Source organism: Uranotaenia lowii, chromosome 2, assembly GCF_029784155.1.
Source record: "Uranotaenia lowii strain MFRU-FL chromosome 2, ASM2978415v1, whole genome shotgun sequence".
NCBI classification, from domain to species: domain Eukaryota; kingdom Metazoa; phylum Arthropoda; class Insecta; order Diptera; family Culicidae; genus Uranotaenia; species Uranotaenia lowii.
The window spans coordinates 265836074-265855236 of record NC_073692.1 but is presented as its reverse complement, the minus strand read 5'-3'; the positions used below and the strand labels follow the sequence as shown (position 1 = coordinate 265855236).

General features: G+C 34.2%; 1 protein-coding gene across 1 annotated transcript in view; it reads right to left on the bottom strand.

Annotated features, from left to right (window-relative positions):
• The window catches only part of LOC129743823 (MOXD1 homolog 1), a 158994-nt gene that overhangs the window by 9975 nt on the left and 129856 nt on the right, over positions 1 to 19163 (bottom strand). The window contains exon 3 of the mRNA XM_055736022.1: positions 8273 to 8565. Within this exon, the coding sequence (XP_055591997.1) occupies positions 8273 to 8565 (293 nt within the window). The remainder of the gene's footprint in view (positions 1 to 8272; positions 8566 to 19163) is intronic.

Below are 19163 nucleotides of genomic sequence, written 5' to 3'. Positions count from 1 at the left end.
AATTACGAAATTTGTGCGATCTGTCAAATCAGTATAAAATTTGACGGTTTTCTACACGCTAACCGCTTTTCAGTTAAACTTTATACGGATAACTCCGACTGCAAAACATAGCACGAAGTCCAACATTCAATGAATGATTGCTACCGTGTCGTCGAACTCTAAACTTATTTAAACAACTACAGCTTTTCATTTTTTTCGTGAATTTATCCGCTGGTTGACCCCATCGCAAACAGGTTTTTTTAATTATTCATTTTTCCGTGATTTTGACCGCTGATTGACCAAGCTCAAGGCAAAAACAATTTTTTGTGTTACTTTAATTTGTCGGCCTTAGCGGTGAAAAGTGATGTCCTTTTTAGTAGGGACATCTAAGGCTTATGAAATTTTATAGATGGATAGAAGGTTAGATGAAAATGAAAGATGTTGAGGAACAAAAATTTGATATGTGATGATATGCTTCAAAATAAATTCTACCCGCTCATTTTCAACATCTTTCATTTTCATCTAACCTTCTATCCATCTATAAAATTTCATAAGCCTTAGATGTCCCTACTAAAAAGGACATCACTTTTCACCGCTAAGGCCGACAAATTAAAGTAACATATAAATATTACGGTGGTTAATCTCTTCATTAAAACAATTTTTTGTTTTATAAACAATAGATAATCCGATAATAATATTTGGTATACATGTTTGTTTGACAACTTTTTATTAAATCATCTTACAATGTTTTCCGCTTGTTCATCCGATTAAAATTTCAGTCGATAAATAATCCTTATGTAGAACAATGCTCATTTTTTTTTCTTGAATACTGTAATTTTTTTTTACAGTGGTACCCTACGGGAGCCCAAATCAGCTATCGCAGAAATAGAAAAAAAGAGTGGATCAGCAATAACAACCGGTACAAGTCTGACGTTAAAATTAATTTTCACATTTTTTCGGAAAATAAGGATGCTGCATACATTTAGGGGTTTTATAATACTACGAAAAATTCTGCAAGCTGAAATCATAAAAATAAATGTTTGGGTGAATGAAATTTCAATGTTTTCAAACGCGTGATACAAAACATTCATATTTCAGCACATGAAATCGAGTTTTACAAGGTTTTTCTTAGATTTGCATTTTGTTGCATTTTACCCCAGACACCTAACTGAATTATAAAAATATTTATTTAAAAAAATTGAGTGATTGCTCGAAAAATATTTTTACACCAACAGTGTTGGTATAGCATGAGGAAACCAGTAAAAAGTTTGTAGATAATATTTTCAAGCCAATCCGTCATACTGGGTAAAGTTTTTTACGCCATCGAAAAATGTTAAAATTTGTACATTTATTGCTCGATTTTTTAAATTTTATATAAAAATAAAAAACTTTAAAAAACTAGCTTAAGATGCGAGAAATTATGTCATCATCATTTAGTAATCATTAAAAGATGACTTTTTTACAATACATTAAAATAAAAAATGATTCAGTGTGGTGTTATATAAATGTTGCATCCAACCCCGCTGTTTCATGATGCCCCGTTTGACGGTACAAAAAATTAAAAAATAAATGTTTTCTTTTTCTTTTATTTTAAATAATTCAGAAAAAAACATCGTACTTTTTGCTTACAAATCAATTCAAGTACATACTTAAAATGAAAAGTATTGTTGTGTTACATGGCTGCATAAAAGAGGCTTTTGATCCGCTTCTTTTTTGAAAAGTGAGACTTTAGAACTGATATACAACTGGAAGCAAAATTTTTATGAGTAATTTTTAGTATACCCTCAAAGGTCAAAAACTCCTGTCAACTTACACGGTTGGGCAAGGGCAAACGTCGAAGTTTCAAGAAATTCATCTTCAAAATTATTCAATATGTTGGAAAGACCAGAAGGGGTATTCCGAATGATGAAACCTAAGCGGATATTTAAAATTCTTAAATATCATTGTAAATGAAGGTCATTTGCTTTGAACTTTGAACAGCATTTGTTAAAAGTGGAGTAACAAACTTAAATTTATACGCAGGAATACTGCAGATATCTGATATATCAACGAAACTTGATAAAACAAACAAACAGAAATACGTATTAAATCCATTTTAAAGCCATTACTCTGACGCATCTGAAAATAAGCTTTGCATTTCTACTTGCCCCAACATACGTGACAAATGTTAACTTGGAAATTTGTTTTTGCCAACATTTTTGAATATTTGACTTTCAAAGAGAAAATAAAAAACGCTCAAAATTTATTTAGTGATGCAACTGATATTTTTTTAAATACTTATATTTTTTGCTTTAATAAATTTATTTAAAAAAAAGGAATTTGCACTGTGTAAAATCGATGATTTTCATACCATAACAAGTGCTGTTTGGGAACGCTTCAAGCTGTAATGTTTTGCATATGGCGGAACATTTTTTAACCTAATTTTGGCGCAAAAAGGATAAATATTCAAACTGCTTCGAAGGACGAGGATGGTGAAAAAAGCTGTTTGAAATGGTTATTAAAAATCTTTTTCATCGTTTTTTTTCAAACTTCCATAGCTTATTTTTTCAACTCCAAAAAATACACCATCTAAAGCTAATCAGTAGCTGGAAGCGCTCATAATACAATAGAATATTAGGAATATACTTAAAAACTGTCTCGATTCACGCTTTTGATCGGTTTTCAAAATTCTTTCTCCATAAAGTACAATATGCAATGAATTCCAATATGCGAATCTTTTTCTTTCAATTAGAAATTTATGTAAACTCGAGCTGGGTAAATCAGCCTACCTTCTTCAAGCAGTGGGGGACAATATTGGAAAAGATGGGGGAGCTCCCATGTAAGTTTAAGATAAAGAGCTTTTCAAAGAAGGGACCACATTTTAAAAGAGGGCTTTTTAAGCGTACGGATATTTGGCATAACTCGAAAATAGATATGACAAATGTTTTTATGAAAGTTCAAAACTTCCCACTTTGCGAAAAAAAGGTGGAAAATTCATAAATTTTGGTCATTATGAAGCTTTAAAAACAGAGTAAATAATATATACCATCTTTGAATTGCAATTCGGAACTCCAGCTGCTGCTCTCATTTCAAAGTTGTTGGATCTGAACAATGATGAGGTTTGATTTAAAATAATGCTTACAAAAATCTAAATTTGAATAAATTTTTACAAATTACATTTATTTTTGGAAGGTGTAGCAAAGCACACCGGGTCAGCTAGTTTATCATAAATTAGAAAAAAACTCCAATATTACGTTTGTGACAATTATATTGCACTGATCCCTTCGAAAAACAAATTGAATGTTCAAATAACTGGAAAAATGTCACCAATCTGAATGATTGTGGAATAAATCCAAACAAAAACAAGTGAAGTACCGTAAACTGGGGGAACTTTGATCAACATGAAATTTTTGCAGATAATCATCATTAACTAAGTCTGAAGTTAAAATATCTGAAAACTGTTTTCTGCGTTTGAAAGCCTATGAATTGAGTTTCTAATAGGCTGGATTAGGTTTGAAGTTGGATATTTTTTTATTATTAAAAATCTAATTTTAAAGTTTTAAAATATCTCTTTTTTCGAAAAATCACAAACAAACACCTCTTCTGATGAATGATAGCATTTAGAAGCAAAAAGGTTGTTTTATATGAAAGTTATTTTTATGGTCATTCCATGATAATTTTTTTATATTAAAAAACCGACATTTTCTATGAGAAAGCCTGTATAGAACAAATGGCTAAAAAAACCCTATCAAATGGTTAAGTTTCGATAAAAAATGAACGTAGGAACAGTAGGAGGACCTATGGAATTGCATGAAGGTAAAATTTCCTATGTTTTTGAGGCCAAAAAATATTGAGAAATTTTCATAATTTTTGCCCCTGAATGTATTTAGCAAATTATCTATCTTTTGAGTATATTTGTTTTTGAAAGAAAACGTTAAAAAATCCAATTGAGTCCGAACAAAAAATTACTGTTATGTATGTTGAATAATTTTGAAGATATTGAGATACGTTAAAACCATAGTGATGAAAGTTACCCCGAAACATGAAATCTGGTATTGTAACACACATTTAGTTATAGCCACCATTAGCCACTAATTGCGTTTGAACAAATAAGCAACTCCGTCCAAAATATTTGAAAAACTATTAAAAAAGTGATCAATGTTCGCTAGTTTACGGTACATTTTTAAATAAGTCATCGACATATCAACTATTCCCGGTTAATTGACTAGTATTTCATGATAACTAATGATCTATAACAGGAAAAAATCGAGAAAATAATTCTATTCAGAAAGGCTTTGCACAACAGGGTCTCGAGGGTCGCGGGTTACTCATTCCTGCTTTAGATCATGGGTTGCGAAGATTTTCACTACAATAGCTTATTTTGATGCTAGCAGACGTCAGAATATTTCATTCTTCAATAAAATTTCGTATCATGGATTCGCATGTGGTCTGTTTAGGTACATTGAAAGAAAAAAAAGTGTTTGCATACATTTGTGGGTCTCAGGAGTCAAAAACCTGATGGCTCGCGGGCCACTTGGTTCTGGTCTTTTTAAGATCCCTCTTCTTTCAATGTTTATAAACCTCTTCTTTCAATGTTAATAAACAGCTCACCGGCGCATCCATGATGTGAAATTTTCATAAAGATATTCGTTTTATGCTCATCGCTAGCTTCAAATTTCCAAAATAGAGATATTTTGGTGAAAATCTTTGTCACCCACATGCTTCAGATAGTAAGCTGATATATGAGTCTTATTGTTGCTATTTTTTTACCATTTTTAATAGTATGTGACCCATTCCAGCGTGACGTCACAACGTTTGCAAAACAATTTTTTGGTATATTGTATGTAAGTTTTACCGGTCATATCGCACATTGTTAAAAATTGTACCTTATGAGGTCAAAATTTCATTCTCTACAATTTGAAACCAAAAGTATTTGTATAGAATAAATAGTTAACAAAATATAAGCAAAAGGAATCGTGGCGTCACAACGCGCCTCTTTTCCCACTTTTCAGTTTTTTTTACAACGCCGCAATTTTCTGCTCTTCTATTTGATCAAATTTTATGAAAATTTCAGGAAAGTATCGATTCATTACAACCAACAAATCGCTGTTTTTGATTTTTTCAAATTTTGATTTCAATTTATTTTAGAGCGATTCAGTTTCGTGACGTCACAACGCACGATTTTTTTAAAGCAGGGTTTTGCAAAGCATTGTGACGTCACGAAATTTTATGGTTAGCTACATGAAATAAATCAAAGTATAATCTTAAAATGAATGCTTGATTTACTTAAATGCTCAAAAACTTAATAAATAATGTGATTTGGTGATGAAATCGATCCATTTATTCCCAAAAATTGAAAGGAATAAAATCTCAAAGGCCCATATAAGCAGATAAGGTTTGCAACACTGCTCACATCAATTTTATTCGAAGTATTTTTGTGCGATCATATGAATATTATTTAGGACAAAACTAAAACTAGGAAATAATTATTCGTAAAAGCGTTGAAATGTGTTTCTGAATCATTTTAATCTTTAATTGCGAAGGAAAGGAAAAATAAATGATAATTTCAAAGCCTTCGATCTATTCAAAGATAGTTAATCGACACTAGAGTGCCTAAATCAGCCATCTAATGAAAATCTTATAAATTGTAAGCTTAAATAGATCCTAGGCCTAACACAAAGTCCAGTGCCAAATTTGGGGATTGGCCCACGGAAATAGAGGGCACAATGAGCTTAAAATTTGTATGGAATTATGAGAAATTGGGTTTGGAAGGACATTAAAACCAAGTTATGCACCAATTTCTAAAGTCCCTATCGGCTGATTTGTTTTAATTATACTCATTCACAAAACTTTCATTATGACAAATAGTTTACCTCAAGATCCCATTTCGACAATGGTTTAGTTAAAAAGGTTTTTGAGTTTCAAAAATTAGCTTCTGATGGGTCAAATACAAAATATACCTGAATGATCGTTAATCGACGCTAATTTTGAACGTTATAGCTGTTTTATGATCGAAACGCGTTCCTCAGATGAAATATTGTCATAATCAAAGCTTTAAAATACTCAAATTAAAAGAAAAATTTGTTGATAAAGAGCTAAATTATTGACGAAAAACGGTTTTTTTTATCATGCCGAACAAAATCTACCGAATTCCATACAAACTTCAGGTGCATTGCGCAACCCCTTCCCTTAGAATAATCTTACCCAAATTTTGCATGAGACCTTGTGTTATTACATATTTGAATTTATTTAATTTTGTAATTCAGTTCAAAGTCTCTTTTGTGAGATGTTATGTGAACACAGGGTTCGATTTGAATTTTCTAGTGACATACTTTGAGATGGAAATTTCAATAAGGGCAGTTTTCTATTAAAATAATTTAATTTATTTTGTTAATTAATTTTCTATGAAAATCTTATGATTTTTTTTAATAAAAACAGTAAATCTGTTAAGTTTACCATGTTCAAAGATTTTTTGAATCTCATTACATTTATTTCATGGAACTTATTTTGTTTGAACATAAGAAATAGAAGCTACTAGCGGTCTTTTTCATTCTAACATAGATATATGAAGAACTTGATCTATTGCAAGATTTTTATTCAAATCACAGATAACTACCTGCTTTATGATTCACAAATATTCTTTTACAAAATCGATGAGGATTTCATTTGTTTGATAATTTGTTTATTCTTGAATCAAGCGTTTTAAGCGCTGTTTTATATGTTTTAATAGAAATGTTTAAAAACAACTAAGTTAAAGTAAAAAAAAATAGTTTCCTTAAAAACTTGATAATAGAATTCGATTTTTGAAGCACATTGTTGTGTTGAACTTGTATTGAAGAAATACTAACATAGTGTTGAAGTAAAAAGTCTTGAACGTTTTCGAAAAAAAAGTAAATAAATTTTCGTAACGTCACAACGCATTCTTTACCCGGGTGCAACTCACAACCTGCTAAACCGATTTTCAATCCAAAAATTGCATTAAATTCCACTCAAAAAGTTTGAAGAGACCTCAAACTTCGACAATATGTGAAATTTCACTAAATCATAAATTTAAAAACAGTAGAATTTTCGTGACGTCACAACGCTTAAAATTAGATACCTTTATCAACAATTCTAGAGCGTAAACTTGCAGTAACTGTTATTAATCTTATATTATTCTTAAAAGATGGCTTTTCTACCATCATTTTGCAGTAATTTTTTTTGACATAGCTAGATTTTTGACAAAGTTATGTTATAAGTAAAGAATATTTGCAAAAATCAATTTAATTTCATACTAAAATTTTTAAATTTCAACGTTAACATACTCAATTCTAAAAAAAGGTAGCTGAAAATCTTTTAATGGAAAAAGACACTCGAGAAATAACCTTTCTAACGCTATGTAATTTATTTTTGGATAATGAAAAATAAAAATCGGTTCTTCGGCAGGCCTGGTCAATTGCGTTTGTGTGTATCGGGTTTTTTAATTCGGATAAAACTGCGAAACTTGACTTCCGCAATATATTACAGCCTGCCTGGGTTATCAGGAAGCGAAGAAAGCAGAAATTAACTGTGACAGACTTGTGCGAGCCTCGAGTGTATGGCTGTGGGTAGGGTTGATATTTGATGATTTTTTAAAGTGTGGGAATTATACAAAACGTAAGTTATTTTAAATGGGAAAATATACAATATGGTTATGACACAGAATAAGGTCGGTTACAGCTAAAGGTGAGCTTAGTGTGTCTTGAGGTAAGTTGGGTATAAAGGTAAGGCTATTCTGTTGTTAAACTATTTCATTCATTGATTATATTATATAAGAACGTTCAATCAGTTGCCAGCTGCGCAGGTATCTACACGCATGCGGAATACCTGTCGTAGATTCATAACACTGAGAATGTTATGAATTTTATACGGTCGTGAAATTGTTTGCTCGTTCTACAAATAAGACATACACATACACGAAATACATTCATTACATAACAGTTCACACGAAGCCATGGTGTCGGGTATGTGGTAATTTGCATTGAAGATTGGCCGAACTTATAATCTAAAGAATGCAAATTGGCGCATACGTTGGCGAAACTGCGGTGAATCCGTGCACCCATGGTGGATTATCTACATACATACATACATACATGAAAAATAAAAATAGGTTCTTCAGTTGAGGGGTGCTTGGAATGGGTCATGTATATTTCTAGATTTTTTTTAAAATCAAGCTTGAATCTCAAAAACTAGAGCTGTTAGAGCTAAGCTGATTACATTTTCGGATTCAGCAATGCACCAGCTCTGAAACCTTTGTTACTAAGATTTTTTTTTAAATATAACTTGAATTACTCACCTTTCCTTGGTCAGAATGGCCTCATATCCGATAATGTGGTGCTTCTCGCGCAGCGTTGGGGCTTTCAAAATTTTGCACCAGTACAGGGTGTCCATGCTGGCGTCGATCGACACGTTTTTCACGGTTACGTCCCATTGGCGGATGTCGTTGCGAAGCTGCGGGTCCGAGGGCTTCTTGAAAAGTGGTCCCAGAAAGTGGATAGATCGAGCTCCTCGATTCTTTCCATGTCCGCTTAAATCTCCATGGACAGGATCCCGATCGCCGTAAGACCACAGCACCTTCATCGTATCGGTCTGGGGGAGGGAAACACGAGAAAAATTCGTATTAGGGAATGGTGTTTGAAGCATAAATAAGGCCAACTTTCAAAGTACATAAATTCAAGTCTTATTAACTTTGGTTTACGGTTAAAAAATGAGCCGGTTAGTGTCAAATAGACCCGAATTACTATTTTGGCTGTACCTTCAAAACTACGGAGCCAATTTTAATAAATTATCTATACTATTTTCGAATCATCTACCTACATGTTTATGGTCTATTAATGAAGAAAAAAACTTAAAGATTATTTTGGTGGCGTTTGAAAATTGAGCCGAAAGACAAAATGACAGAAAAAAGATGGTGTTTTTTGAGCAAAGATCGTAACCACCCTGGTTTGAATAAAGAAATTTCACTATGTCAGCTATATTTGAGCTGATTACAAGATTCATTCATCGAACCGTGCCTTTTTTCGACATAAAATGGGCCTAATATCCTTGAGTTAATCAGTGGGTCTTTTTTCAATTCTAATAATCTTATTTGGAAAATAAATTTAGAGGTTTTAGAGTAATTGTGCGCAGTTTAACGCAGTTTAATCACCCCCCCCCCCCCCAAGCGGCAAAAATCGGTTACAAAATACCCGCAAAAGCTCGAATTTTTATAAAAAGTTGAAACTTTTCTTAGTAGAAGTGCTTTCCAATTTTAAAAATGTTCTACTCCGTGGAGGTGTTTATTCAATAAAAAAGTTTATTTATCACTTAAAAGGCTCAATATTGAAAAAAGCCAGTCCACCAAACTCAAGCTGTAACTTAGGATTCCCTGGACTGAATTATATCAAATAACTTTTGTTAATAAGTTACTCAACAAAAGTGTGTTGTTGAGTGTTGATTTGGAAATTGCTATTAATCAAATGTAGGGACAACTTTTTTTTAAATTGTCTCTAATCTCCATCATATGCCTCAATTAACACGAGCAAATCGTAACAAATTTTAGTATTCAGAGCTTCTGAATTCTTGATTTTGTTTTGAATTTTAATGAAATGAAAAATTTGGAAAAGTCATATAGGGGGGTGAAAATGGTTAAAACACTAAAATATTTGAAATATTTCTTCTGCTTTCATCATACATGTATTGCCATCAATTGCAGAATAAAAAATCAGATTCTGAATCACAGTAATGATTCTCTTTCGCGAGAATTTTTCACCTTCAATTAATCCACCATTCAAATATGGATTATAAACTTAAAATTAATAACCTGTATAATGAAATTCAAAAACAAAAATTAAAATTTTAGATCTGATTTTATTTACTTCTGTTTGAAATGTATCACATCAAACATTCATATTATGGATGACTGTGAAAAAAATACAAGTACTGCCAAACAGAAATCGAATAAAAAATATTCATAGTAAGAGTTTAAATTTTTAAAAATCCTCTCAAGAGATTTCAGCAACAATAAATTGAAGAAAGAGATGACGTTTTTATGACTTTTGCGTTTCCTATGAGTTTTTAGTTCCAAAAAGGAACAAAAAAGTATTTATATTAGCTGTTTCAGGAATTGGTGTTGGAGATAGAGATTCAAATTCATATCTATTTAGAACCGAAAATCTGCATTCAAAATTTTAACACAAGAAAACAAAATTCAAATTTTCCGAAGTGCAAAGAATTTGAAAACTGATTTCAACTTATTTAGGAGCTCTAAATACAAATTTGTATTATTTAATCAGCTCTTATTTCCGGTATAAATTTTTAAAATACAAGGGTCATTGGAGAAATTTGTGCACTTTTTAGCAAAAGTGTAAAATATAAAAAAAAAATTAGAAAAAAAGGTATTCACTTAATGATCAATTTTCATAAAGACTTTGAGTAATTTACCATGAGAAAAAATTATAGAAGTAAGTTTCTTTCCCCATTTTGTAAAATACGAAGATTATCTAGACGAAATCTGTACTGTTTCTTCCGGGAATTTGTTACTTTTTAGCATTCCCCCCAGCGTCGTTGAATGAATAAAGGATAATGAGAAGATTAAACATATTTTTTGTTGTTCAGGTTAGTTACTTCATCAATTATCATTGATCGATTTCACTCTGAACTGCTAAGTTTTAAAATTACTCAATGCCAGAAGTAAGAAGGGAAAAAAACAGACAAAAAAATCGAGTTTGAGACGCAAAAATCTTCCAAAATCAGTTTGCCACGGTTTTTTTTCCCTTGTGAAATAAAACTATCTCCTTATCATTTCACTATTTTTTCGGCAACAAGGCATTCTATCATGCAAAACAGTCAGAAGATCCTTTAGTGATTTTTAACCAACACTCCTGGATTTCTAGATCTACAGCAAATATGTCACCGATACTGCTCTCAGCTCATCTACACAATAATATTGAAATTTTAATTTGAAATTTAGCTTAAGGTTTGATATTTTTGATCTGAAAGCTTGGCTATTTCACTTGCAAATGATTGAGACTGTTCACTAAAGAAGAGAATTAACATTCAAAATGAACCGTTCATTTCATAATTTTCTTTATGATTAAAAATTATTTAAAAAATTAGTATTTATGTGAAGGTGAACAAAGATTAATCACTTTTCTTTGTAATTTATTATTTGTAATACAATTAAAATTGAAATTTTGAATGAAAACTTTAATTTCTAGAGCAAATCAAATGAAATTCGGTTCCAGAATTTAGAAACTGATTTTGATATTCGGTTTTTTCTACCGAATTTATATTTAAAGTATTGATTTTATATATTGTGTTTCCAAATTTGAAAATAATAATACTAAATTTCCAAATCACGACTCAGTAAAATACTCCAATGTTTATCGGGCTTATCGGTGAAAAGTAAAATACTTCCGATAAATTATAAAATACCAGAGCGCTAAGCTCAGGAAAAAAATGAATATAACTTGAATTTTTTTACGGGTTCATCTCTCAACAACGTGTGTATCATTTTCATTGAAAAAATTACATTTATAACGAGAAATTTTTTAAAGAGCACTTAAAGTGACAATTCCAAAATACAAGATATACCTACAAATAAAAAACAACAACATTTATTATAGATTTGCTGGTTTTGATAAAGAGTTAACATCCCCCACCCCCCCCCCCCCGCAACTCCTCGCTTCTCCTTCTCACTCAAATGATTGTTTTTTCACCAGATATTAACGTTCCTTTTTATTGACTGATTTTTGAAAATTTGGAAATCACCCCCCCCAAGAGCCGACTCTAGGACCGCCCCTGCTTAAGCGAAACAAGTTATGTTTGTTGCAAAACACTCATTTTTTAGGGAACTTTTTTAACTTCATGGTCGGTTTCTGAAGACCACAAAATACATAACCAAAGTTTGCAAAAAGCATCTGATAGAAGATATTAGGACGATTGCAAAATGATACAGTTTTTAATGATCGGTTCTGTAGTTTTGATTTTATATCCAAAACAATAATCCGGGTCTATATGACCCTAACCGGATAAATGACTTTTTTTTTGCTGACCACATTCACAAATATTAAAATGTGAAATTATAGAGATTCTCATTTTAGGAAAGTCAGAAAATTTCATATACATATCTAGCTTTAACCGTTCCTGAGATATCGCATCGATAAAGTACAGTTCGGGTCATATAGACCTTAACCGCAAAGGATGGTTCATGAGGTTTAGTAACTTCAATAAGGTTGTAGGTTTTGTTAAAGTTTTTATAATATCAGAATTCAGTAAAACGGGAATTTCGAGTTTTTTCAAACATTTTTTTTCTTACAATTCAACATATTTTCTGACGCTACTCTCATACCTGTTTCCGTTCAATCATTATTTTTATTTACTTTACTCTCATATCCGTTTCCGTTCCAATCATTATTTTTATTTACTTTTTGCGCAGAATATTTCAAAATATGTTTGTCTAACAATCCATACTAATGCATAAATACTAATGTTTGACAAACAATGTTTGCACTAACAGACAAGCATCTCCGACCTGCATCATCTGGCCTTTCACGAGCATCCTCAATTCCTCTCTTCTTCACCGGGACGCAACGGAGACCTCGAAGCCCTTCGACTCAGTCGCGCTGATTCCAGTCAGCGACATCAGTCGTCCCGGCCCTGAGTTCAATTGCCGCGATGAGGTTCCCCAGCCTGCACTGACAGGCAAGTATTCAACTTTCGTCGAACTTCCTCTTCGTGATTGATTTTTCAGTTCCAAAATGGAGGCGGTATCAACTCCTGCGCCGAAACGTTGGCGAAAGAGGAAAAGGAGAAGGAGGAAAAAGGAGAAAGAGGATAAAAGAGAAAGAAGATAAAGGAGAAAGACTAAAATTGAGAAAGAGGTATCAACTCCTGCGTCAACGAGTATCTGCTAGGCTCCAGCTATGATATTGTGGCTTTCACCGAAACCTGGCTGAACGATAGAACCCATACTAGTCAGATTTTTAGCTCCGACTACACAGTGTTCCGGCGTGACCGAGGACCTCACAACAGTACTAAATCCACCGGCGACGGAGTTCTGATTGCTATCCGATCAGGTTTTCAACCACTCCAATCGACGACGAATCATGGAACGATCAGAAATTAGTGTGGATCCGTATCGATCTGGGTACTCTGAAGCTCTTTGTCGGGGTTTTATACCTGCCCTCTGATCGTGCCAAAAGCGCAACCTTCGCAGAGTCGTTTTCCAGCGGCCTTTCTCGTGTGTGTACCCTTACTGTTCCTGAGGACGGCATTCTCATTATTGGCGACTACAACCTGCCCGGACATAAATTCTTCCCAGTGCGGTTTTTTTGTTTGCTGATTCAGCGAGATCTTCATTCACTACGCCCTCCAGGTTGATTCTCGAGTCACTCAGCACAGCAACTCTCCGTCAAATTAACAGCGTCGAGAATGAGAATGGTGTTTTGTTAACGACAGATCCCAATTGGCAAGGATTGAACTAGCTCCTGCGACTCTGGTCAAGCTTGTTCCTCATTACCCGGCCGATTTTGTCGCTATTTCACAAACGCTTGACGCCGTCGACTGGGATTCTGAACTCGAATCTTCCGATCCAAATGCCGCTGCTATGAAGTTATCCCATAGCATCAACTACAACATCGATCGTTACGTACCAAAACGCTCTGCAGCCACTGACCTACGTGCGCCATGGGTCACGAAAGAGTTGTGATAAATGAAAGCACTCAAGAACAAAGCCCTCCGCTACTACATGAGGCACAAGTCTCTTCTCGCCAAAAACCAATATCACAAACTTAACTCAGCTTAAGTTTGTGATATTGGTTTTAAAACTAGACCCAAATCGTTTTGGTAGTAAATTAACGACCAACGGAAAGAATCCGGCTTACCGTCCTACAAGTTTTTGGAAGACAAGTCGGCAACTTCGGACTGTGATATTTGTAACCTCTTCGCTGACAAATTCCCTAGTACTTTTGATTCTGGTTCAATATTCTCGGACCAGTTGACTATTAACGTGGTATTTCTGCCTTATCTATATGCTATTGCCAAACTGTTTGAGCTGGTTGTATTAGATCCATTTTTGTATTTCTCTAACGAACAACAGGGATTCATGCATAAGCGCTCTACGACAACAAACCTGTTGACGTTCACATCTTCCGTGCAAGACAGCTTCAAACAAGACAGGTCTCAAACCGACGTCATCTACACTGACCTGTCCGCGGCTTTCGACAAGGTAAACCACAAATTAGCCATAGCCAGATTGTATCAGTATTTGCGGCTCTTACTGGAATGGTTTCATAGCTACCTGGTAGGACGGAAACTTATTGTACGAACAGGTGAATCATTTTCCAATTAATTCCCTGCCTCTTCTGGAGTACCTCAAGGGAGCATCCTAGGACCCATAATATTACTGATCTACTTCAACGACGTGCTGTTTCTTCTCAATGGACCAAAATTGACGTATGCCGACGACTTGAAATTGTTTCAACCCATCAACAGTCCCGAAGATGTCAACGTCTTGCAGAGCCAGTTTAACAACTACACCGCCTGGTGTGATGTCAATTGCCTTTCCTTGAATTACAACAAATGCACGATAATTTCGTTTTCACGGCTCCCTTATTGTCTCAAGAGTCTGTACTGTAGCTTGGTTCGATCGTCCCTCGAATATGCCTCGGCTGTATGGTGCCCAGAGGCGTTTCTTGCGTTTCGCTCTCCGAAACCTTAACTGGCAAGACCCGTTCCGACTTCCTAGCTACAAAAACTGCTGCCGCCAAATCGACATCGACACGCTGCAGGCCTGCCAGACCGCAACACGCGCCTCTATCGTCGTCGATCGGCTTTCGCCACTGCCCCGCACTGTTTGAAGCACTCCAACTAAGCGTACCATCTCGAGGCTTGAGGAATCGTGATCTTCAGCTTTTTGCTCCTTTCCGACAGAACAACTACGGAGCTAAATAAGGCAGCGCTAATTGCTGCAATAAAGACGTTTAATCGCTTCTCCGATCATTTTGATTTTGACGTTTCGAGGGAATTATTCCGAAGAAGAATCCTTAGTGCTTTTAGTATAGTGTAGGGTAAATTCCGTGTAATTGTAGTTTGTCATTTATTTTTAACCTATCATTTTAATCAAAATGTGATCTGTTGATGAACAATAAACAAACAAAAGCTGCATCACTTCCATCTGTACCGTTGAGCTGTCAACACGTACGCCGGAGCATCGTATCGTTGCTGTGTACCTGCAGGAACATTTTACATTATTTATTTTTTCCTTACCTGTATTTCAATCAGCACTTTTCAGTGCTAAAATTATTTTCATTTTCTTTTATTCATATTTTCTCTTTTCTTTCCAGCATGGGGAAGTCATCGGCCGGCTCAAGGGCCGGTAGGAAACGGATTGCCGAGCCTAATTCAGGTCCATCGCCCAAAAAAGTTGAAATTTCCAACTCATTCGATGTCCTTCATAACATCGGTGATGAGGAAATATTCATATTTAATTCTGATAAGAGTACTAAGAAACCTTCTTCTTCTTATACTCTTAAAAACGAAAAGATTCCACCAATAACGGTCACGATTCCTGACTTCAATGCCTTTCGAAAAGAAATCGTCACTTCCGTCAAGGATGTGAAGATTTCTTTTCAGATCGGTCGAAGGGGAACTGCTCGTATATTGGCAGAATCTTTTAATGATTTTCAAAAGGTTTTAAATTATTTGAATAATAAAAAACACCAATTTTTTACGTACGACACTAGAAGTGATCGTCCATTTAAAGTTGTACTTCGTGGTCTCACTGGCGATCAGACACCGGATGAGATCACAGCTGAATTAAATTCTTTGTTAGGTTTTTCTCCAATTCAAGTAATTCAAATGAGGAAAAGAACCAACACGAATAATACCAGTAGTGTTGGTTTTGCTCCTGAACTTTATTTGATCCATTTTAAAAAGGATCAGGTTAATAATTTGCAAATTCTTGAAAAGGCTCGTCTTATGTTTCATTGTCGAGTCAAATTCGAACCTTTTCGTAAATCTTCTACCAATTTTCTTCAAAATATTACGCAATGTCGTCGTTGTCAAGCTTTTTGTCATGGCACTAAAAATTGTAGAATGAATGCCAGATGCATGTTTTGCGGCTCATTCGATCATGAAAAATCTAAATGCCTTTTTGGTGGTGATAAGCCAAAAACAGAATTTTTTAAGTGTGCGAATTGCGCAGGTAATCATTCCTCGAATTCTCTAGAATGTCCCGTTAGGGCAAAAATTGTTGCTTCTAGGAAAAATCCCAAAGTTTCCAGAAAAGTTTCTTCTCCTCCTTCCTCTTTTTCGTCTTCACACGTCGGGTCGGCAAACAACTTGCCTGTTCGCGTTCAGCCTCGGCCTACATTGGAATCACGGCTGGGTAATACCCGAAGTGGTTTTAATGTTACCTGTGCTGAATCTGCGCCCCAGACTCGTTGTTTATCGTTCTCAGAGGTGGTTGAAAATGGGTTTCCCTCTTCAGGTTTAACTAATAAAAATGGGAAAAAACCAAGTCTCAACGTTCATGCGAAGGCTTGGGAAAATCCCCGAAATTCAAATACTTGTTCTTCTCCTTCATTTTCTGATCCTCAGAATTTTGTTGATTTGGGTGAGATTACTGAGGAAAAATTAAAATTTTTGCATCAAAATTTAATGGAAATGATGCAACTTATGTTGAAAGCAAATTCAATGTTTGAAGCTTTCCAAACTTCTTTTAATTATGCTAACAAAATTATTATGACTTTGCGATTCCCTCATGGATCCAAATAGATGTTTAAATATTATGAATTGGAACGCTAGATCTTTGCTGGCTAACCAAGATGAATTCTTTTTATTTTTGAAAACTCAAAACATACATATTGCTGCCATCACTGAAACTTTTTTAAAGCCAGACAATAACGTGAAAAGCAATGCTTTCTTTAAAATTTTACGAAATGATCGACTTGATCGACAAGGTGGGGGTGTAGCTATTGTCATCAATAGTCGTCTCAAATTTAGACTTCTTCCTTCTTTCAATACAAAAGTCTTAGAAACAATTGGAATTGAATTAGAAACTTCTATGGGGAAAATTATAATTGTTGCCGCATATTTGCCTTTGTTTTTCTTCAATTAGAAATCCTTCCACAATTGATTTGGTTCTAACGGATTTAGGCGAGCATTGTAGTCAATTAGTTACTCATGCGGACCTCGATTCAGACCACCTTCCTAATTTTTGAGCACCACCAAATAAGCTTTTATGACCTTTAAATCATCTTGATCTGAAATGTACGCACTGCAACATGATCTACACATTGTTTTTCAATTTTCAGCATCATAAAATTTTTGATTTTTCACTTTAATCAATTGTAAAACGCGTTTTTACTTTAATTTGTTCACTAGAGGCGAACAGAGCACTTTCAATGAAGGCATATTGAGCATTTTCTGCCGGGAAATCTAGCAGCGAATTCGACTCGATGAAGTCAATTGAGTAATAGAGCTACAGCTTAACTTGTATCGTCTGACGATTTGGCCTATTGGTAAGATGTCGGAGAGGTAATCAGTAGACTCGAGTTCGATTCCTGTTCGAGGGGATTTTTTTTTGCACATACCATTCATGATTGATTTTTTTTATTGTTACATTATACGGCTAATAGCATCAAAGCATCATCCGTCAAACAAAACACTAGAAACATAATGTATGAACATGTGTTAATTCTTTGAATTCTACAAACAGACCTAGATTACAAACAGACCTAGACGCCTCACCGTTTAGTGCAATCATGATCATAAATGATAAAAGAAGAAAAAAAAATCACCTCCACCAGGAATCGAACTCGAGCCTACTGATTATCTCTCCGACATCTAACCAATAGGCCAAATCGTCAGACGATACAAGTTGAGCTGTAGCTCTATTACTCAATTGACTTCATCGAGTCGAATTCGCTGCTAGATTCCCCGGCAGAAAATGCTCATTATGCCTTCATTAATGGTGCTCATACTGCCTCGGGGGGTTTCTCATTATGCCTCTACAGTGACTGGTTTTCAGCTTTCGGCAAAATTTTTTAAAATGCATCTTTAAACGTTTTTATCTACTTTTTCAAGTTTCATCCAATTAGACAATAGACTATTTGAGTGTCGAAACACGAATCAATGATGTAATTCACATATTACAGCTGTTCTCTATGGTTAAATAATCGTTTTCCTTAAGGTGGCCATTATGCCCCCATCTCCCCTATATGAATTTTATTGAACGTAATTTAGATGTAAACGTTCCACTGAATTCAATAGAAGATATTGATTTGGCTGTAGAAAATTTGACAACTTCAATAGTCAATGCTAAAGCCGCTTCAATACCTAAAGTTAAACATAAATTTAATCAACCTTTAATTGATGATGATCTTCAGTTCTTGATACGACTGAAAAACATTCGTCGACGCCAATATCAACGTACTAGGGATCCTTATTTGAAATTAATATATTGCGACCTTCAAAAAGAGATCAAACGTCGTTTAAATTTCATTCGTAATGAAAATTTTGCTAAAGCAGTAGAGGATATAAAACCCTACTCAAAGCCATTTTGGAAATTAACTAAAATTCTGAAAAAGCCCCAGAAGCCAATTCCTACTTTGAAAGATGGGGATAAACTTCTTTTAACTAATTCAGAAAAAGCTCAAAAATTAGCCCAACAATTTGAGTCCGCTCATGATTTTAATTTAAACGTTGTAAGTCCAATTGATGCTCAAATTTCCCTAGAATTTGATGATATTCTTTCTAAGCAAAATGTGTTTGAAAGTTCTTGTGAGACAAATATTGATGAACTTAAATTGATTTTCAAAAAATTTAAAAATATGAAAGCCCCGGGGGAAGATGGGATTTTCTATATTCTTATTAAAAAGTTGCCTGAAAGCACTTTAAATTTTTTAGTTAAAATCTTCAACAAATGTTTTCATTTGGCTTATTTTCCCAATAAATGGAAAAATGCCAAAGTAACTCCAATTTTAAAACCTGGAAAAAGTGCTTCAGAGCCTTCAAGTTATCGACCAATTAGTTTGCTTCCATCTTTAAGTAAACTATTTGAGAGAGTTATTTTGAATAGAATGATGATTCACATTAATCAGAATTCTATTTTCCCTGATGAACAATTTGGTTTTCGTCATGGACATTCTACTACACATCAACTTTTGAGTGTAACTAATATGATTAACGCTAGCAAATCTGAA